Source organism: Hordeum vulgare, chromosome 3H (assembly GCF_904849725.1).
Source record: "Hordeum vulgare subsp. vulgare chromosome 3H, MorexV3_pseudomolecules_assembly, whole genome shotgun sequence".
NCBI lineage: Eukaryota > Viridiplantae > Streptophyta > Magnoliopsida > Poales > Poaceae > Hordeum > Hordeum vulgare.
The window spans coordinates 151,001,679-151,007,340 of NC_058520.1; the positions used below are offsets into that span (position 1 = coordinate 151,001,679).

Consider the following 5,662-nt stretch of genomic DNA (forward strand, 5'->3'; position numbering starts at 1 on the left):
ATGTATTTGCATTGGGTTCTTTCTTTGTACATATTTTATAGTCGACCTTATGTACGTGCCTTTTTTTTACAGTATCCACGCACGTTTTTATCAATGGACTATATTTTTTTCATTGTTTTTTTTTTCTTCCGTTGCAACGCACGGGCATTTATGCTAGTTTAATACAATACACTTATAAGGAATAAGGGGGTAAAACTCCATGCATGTGTCATGTGGCACGGCAGGACAAGGAAGCTGACCTAACGTTCCATGGCTCTATGCACGCTGTCCTAACCCCAACCCAAATTTCTGACCTCCACATATCCACCTCCCTCCCCCACACCGAGCTCCGCCCCTCACCTCAGTACTGCTCGTCAAACTCAAGCGCACGAACGCAGGAACGACGGACCACATGCAACAAGCCAAGGCGCCGGCACCGTGGCTGACGGCGACGGCCACTGCCATGATCAGCAGCACCGACGACGTGCGGAGGACGGTGCAGGTGAAGCCGGTGGTGGTGGTGGGGCCGCGGGGGTGCTGCATGGCGCACGTGGCCCGGTGCCTGCTCCTGGGGCAGGGCGCGAATCCGGCGGTGCTGGAGGTCAGCGACGACGGCGACCCAGCAGCGCTCCTCTTCGCGCTCCAGCCTAAGGACAACAGCACCAAGGTGGCCACCGACGTCGCCTTCCCGGTGGTGTTCATCGGGGGTAGGTTGCTGGGCGGGCTCGACTGCCTCATGGCCATGCACATGGCCGGCGAGCTCGTGACGCTCTTGAAGCACGCAGGAGCCCTGTGGCTCTGATCATCCATTCTTGCCTTGCAGTTAATTAGTTAGTATATAAACTTCCATGTGTGTGAGTGATTTGTTTCCTGTTTATTCTCGCCATATATGTCCGCATGCCTAGTATTGTAGACCTCCCTCTGAGAAACCAAAATGGCAAAGAAGCCGAGTCTGTTCATAAGATGTGCCAAAAGGCCAAAAGGACTTACAGAAACGGACATTAGTTTGGGTTAGTAAGGGCTTTTAGTTCTAGGTCATCAACCAGAACTAATAATTCGGGACTAAAAGACCCCGTCATCTCATCAGTTCTGGTTGACCATGACTCAGGACTAATTAATGTCCTTCCATGTGGCTGACAGCGTGCTAGTCCTGATTGGTATCACCAATCGGAACTAAAAGCTTTGGGGTTTATTGTTTATTTTTGTTTTTATTTTATGTTTTTAATTTAATTTTTTTAATTTCAAACATATTTTACGCACGTTATTGATATATCATAAAATTTCTCATAAGACTAATCATATATCATATAATTTCTTGTACGATCATATGCATACACGCACATTTATACCTACTGATAAAGCAAATAGTGCTTCCATTGTTTGTCATGTGTTTTACAGAAAACCCCCTGTATTTTTTCAAAATTAACCCACAGTTCGGATTTAAGTGAAAAAGAATAGTTTTTTACAATATTTGTAGAAACCTACTTTAATTTTCATGAAATAAACCCGACCAGACGTAAGTAAAAACCCTACAGTTTTTATTAATTAATTTATTGTTCAATTATAAGTGACAAATAATTTAAAAAATCATATCTTTTAAACTGTAACTCTAATTTTAAATTATTATATATGAAATTTGATTAGAAACATGTGTAGAATCTGAATATAATGTCAGTTTACATATTTATTTTTTTAAATTATATTTATAATGTAATTTTAACCAATAGTGATGTGTACAATCTAAATATGATGTTATTTTTACCAATTTAACAATTTTAAAATTTTATATGTTATTTTACCTATTTAAAAAAAATTAAAATTCTATTTATGCTGAAAAGAAGCAGAGTTTGTTCAGAAGATGTGCGCAAAAGGACTTAACTTCCATTTTTCTCAAATAAGCCATGAATTTTGTAGGCTCTTAAACGTTGTTCATTTGTGTCATGCGACATAATTGTCTCTAGGTTGGTTAAGGTCATGTATGTGTCGATGGAACAAGACTAACATTTTTCTGTGGCATCAAGATATGAAACTAGATGCATCTTCCAATATGAAACTCTCTCTCGAGCTATTGGTGTTGTTACTCGTGACGGAAGAGGAACTTTATAGCCGCAACGACCTGGTTCATTCCACAAATCAGTTTTGTTGATTCGGTAGAAACTACGTCAACCAGGAATGGTTTATGTTTGGCTGCAAAAATTGGGTGCAACAAAGTGATGATAGAGTCAGATTGCACCTTTCTAGTGGAGGCGGTGGAAAACATCAAACATCCGTTTTTCTTACAAAGTTTCAGCCACAAATAACATTCGAGGAGCATAACACCAACTATGCAGAGTCAGATTAAACTTTGGGACATCAAACATGATCAAACATCTGTTGTTCTTACGAAGTTTCAGCCACAAATAACATCCGTTGTTCTTACCTTCAAAAAAGAATCACTGTTCAAAATGTATGTGCACTTTTGAGGAGTGATTTTGTTTTATTTAACGAGGGCTCCTCGAATGTCATTTGTGGCTGAAACTTTGTAACATGATCGAATGTTTAATCATAAGGTTCATATTTGTTTGATTTTATTTTTTATTTTTTTGAATTTATTGTTCATGAGATTGTAGGGACACACGGGAGCTACCACACATTTATTTTTCTTTTATCCGGCGAGACATTTCGGAAAGGGTGAGAGTTCATGAGTTTTACCCACATTACCAACGTCGGTTACGAGTGCTTGGGTTAATGCTAGAGCGTTGAACATGATAACTCTTTTAAAAGACTAACATTAGGGCATCTCCAACACGGACCCCTAAAACGAATACAGTATTCGTCTTCGACACGTCCGCACACACGGATATGTGTGCTAGTCATTCAACCACATCCTCTAAACATCAAACATGCTATGCAAAAAACTGTTATGCGATCACACCTAGTAAGACTTATGAAGAAGACGATAATGATTAAACTCACCGCCAAACAGAGTAGCGGAAGTAGTGAAGAAGTAGGTGAAGCGAGACGAAACTTGCAAAGGTTATACCTTCCATCCGCGAGAATATTCTCCGAGATGAGAGTTGAATCAGACAACCCCTCTCAGGTATCCACGCATACCGAAGTAGTAGTCCGACATAGCTTCCACGTCCAGGAAAAAGATCTCCGACAAAACTAGAGAGAGAGAGAAAGACTAGCGACACTTTTTGTCTAATTAGGATTCTAGTTCTCACAAAGAAAGAAAGGCTCCACACGTTTAGTGTTTGCTTGCCTCCCATCGGCACCGGCGCCGATCTGCCCCGGACCATGGAGACGCAGTAGATCCCGACCCTTGTTGTCATGAGTGCTCATGCTTAATTTCAAGGTGATTTTATAAGTCTATTTAGGGCTTCTGCACCGCTCAAGGAGGCAAGGTGACGATGACCCCCTGAAGATGGAATAGGTTGTCCCCGCCTAGCCCTCTGTCTCATTAAGTCGATGTTTGTCTTTGTTGCATCATTATGGATCCGGTTCTTTGTTTTTCTACGCTCACGTGTCTACAAGTTGGATCCCTTTGATATACACTTCTCTTATTTGAGGGCCGTTGTTATTCTGGTGCGTGCTACTTGTGAGTTGCGTTGAGTTTTTTCAATGAGGAAGGGTGAAGCAATATAGTAGCAACAAGTATTTCCCACTATGAGAACCAAGTTATTAAACCAATAGGAGAATCAAGACAAACTCTCGTTGTCAGCACCTACACGCACTGAACCAAACATTTGCGCCCAACGCAAGCAAGAGGATTGTCAAGCCCCTTGAACTCATTACTTGCAAGGACTAATTCTGATAGAGATAGATGATATAAACATAAAAATTAAAAAACAAGTAATAAAATTGCAGCAAGATATTTTTCAGGTTTTAGTAAATATGTCTAGGTAGTCCCGAGGATCATAGCTAGGTTTTGCTAGAGGCTTGGGTACACAAATTACTGTAGGGCAATTGACAGAATAGCGCATAGTTGTGACATGTTATTCACGACAACGATCATGTATATAGGCATCACGTTCATAAACAAGTAGACCAAAACAATCTTGCATCTACTGCTATTACGCCAATTCGAGAGCGCTTCTATGCTTGCCTCTCTAGGTATTAAGTTCCTAACAAAGATAGTAATGCTTGGGGCAAGATGATATGATGTAAACAAAGTCAACTCAAGCAATATGAATAGAAGCCGTTGTTTTATCCTTAATGGCAACAATACAAATACATGTCTGGTCCCTTCTGTGATTGGGACATAGAGCACCGCAAGATTGAACCCCTTACAACACACGACTCCCACTGAAGATAAATCAATCTAGTTGGCCAAACCAAATGGATAGATCAAAGAGAAATATGATGGTATAATAATCATGCATAATAGAATTCAGATTTGACTCAATTACTTCCAACGAATAATCTAATCATAAACCCACAATTCATCGGAGCCCAAGAATCGCACTGGAAAACAGGACTACATCGGATAGATCACTGCGGGAATCACGAGAAACATGGTATTGAACATCATAGAGAGAGAGAGAGAGAAGAAGCCATCTAAGTACTAGCTATGCACCCATATGTCTGTGGTGGACTACTCACACATCATCATGGAGGTATCAAGGTTGATGTAGACAGCCTCCATGGTCCACCCGCTCCGACAAGGCACCAAAAAAGGTCTCCAGATGGGATCACAGCTGAACGGAGACTTCCGGTGGCAGAAACAGTGTTTCTGGTTGCTCTCGGGCGTTTTTGGAATATTTTAGGATTTATAGAAGTGAAATTAGGTGAGGGGGGCTTGCTCAAGGTTGTTAGAATCACGATTCTGTTGTATGATTCTACGACTTTAGGATCCAAACTAACCCTTGTGATTCTACGATTTTGGTTCATAGAATCTATGCTTTTACGATCCCGAGAGTGAAGATTCTACGGCTGGTGATCCTGCCATCGGAGCTTCGATCCGATTCAGAATCGCGATTCTGACAACCTTGGGCTTGTGAGGGAACCACAAGCCTAGTGAGCGCGCCCTACCCCCTGAGGGCACGCCCTCTGGGCTTGTCGCCTCCTCATGCGGCCTCTGGCCTCCTCCCCAAGCTTCATGGGTCAAAATCGCCCAAAAAACCACCGAAAAGTTTCATTGTCTCTGGACTCCGTTTGGAATTGATTTTTTGCAAAAGTCAAAAGCACGAAAAACACGAACTGCCACTGGGCACTGGGTTAATAGGTTCCATGTTGTTATATTATATATCTTGGATACTTTATATGCAATAATATTCTATTTTATATCATTTTTTGGGACTAAGGTATGTGCCTAGTGCTAGTTCCTATTTTTTTTGCATGTTTTTGACTTTTGCAGAAAACCAATACCAAACAGAGTACAAACACGATGAAACTTTTTGGTGATTTTTTTTGGATAATTTTTGACCCACAAAGTTTTGGGAGGAGGACGAAAGCCGCACGAGGAGGCAAGAAGCCTTCCGATCGCACCTTGGGGTAGGGCACGCCCACCAAGCTTGTGGCCCCTTCGCAAGCCCTCCTGACATTCGACTTTCATAAATACTAAAATATTTTGAAAACTTCTGTGAGCCACGAGAAACACTTTTTGCACCGCCGCAAGTCTCCATTCCACCTGTATCCCATCTGGAGACCTTTTTCGGTACCCTGCCGGAGCAGGAATCAACCAGGGAGGCTATCTACATCA

General features: G+C 41.7%; 1 protein-coding gene across 1 annotated transcript; it reads left to right on the top strand.

Annotated features, from left to right (window-relative positions):
- The first annotated feature begins 307 nt into the window (after positions 1-307).
- LOC123439710 (monothiol glutaredoxin-S3-like) lies at positions 308-1,160 on the top strand. Its single transcript, XM_045116399.1, has one exon. It carries the CDS (start codon positions 392-394, stop codon positions 779-781), a length of 390 nt encoding a protein of 129 aa, XP_044972334.1. The 5' UTR covers positions 308-391; the 3' UTR covers positions 782-1,160.
- Positions 1,161-5,662: the final 4,502 nt, after the last annotated feature.

What these genes read in the sequence shown, in the direction of transcription:
- LOC123439710 (XM_045116399.1), top strand. Translation starts at nt 392, where the DNA reads ATGCAACAAGCCAAGGCGCCGGCACCGTGGCTGACGGCGACGGCCACT.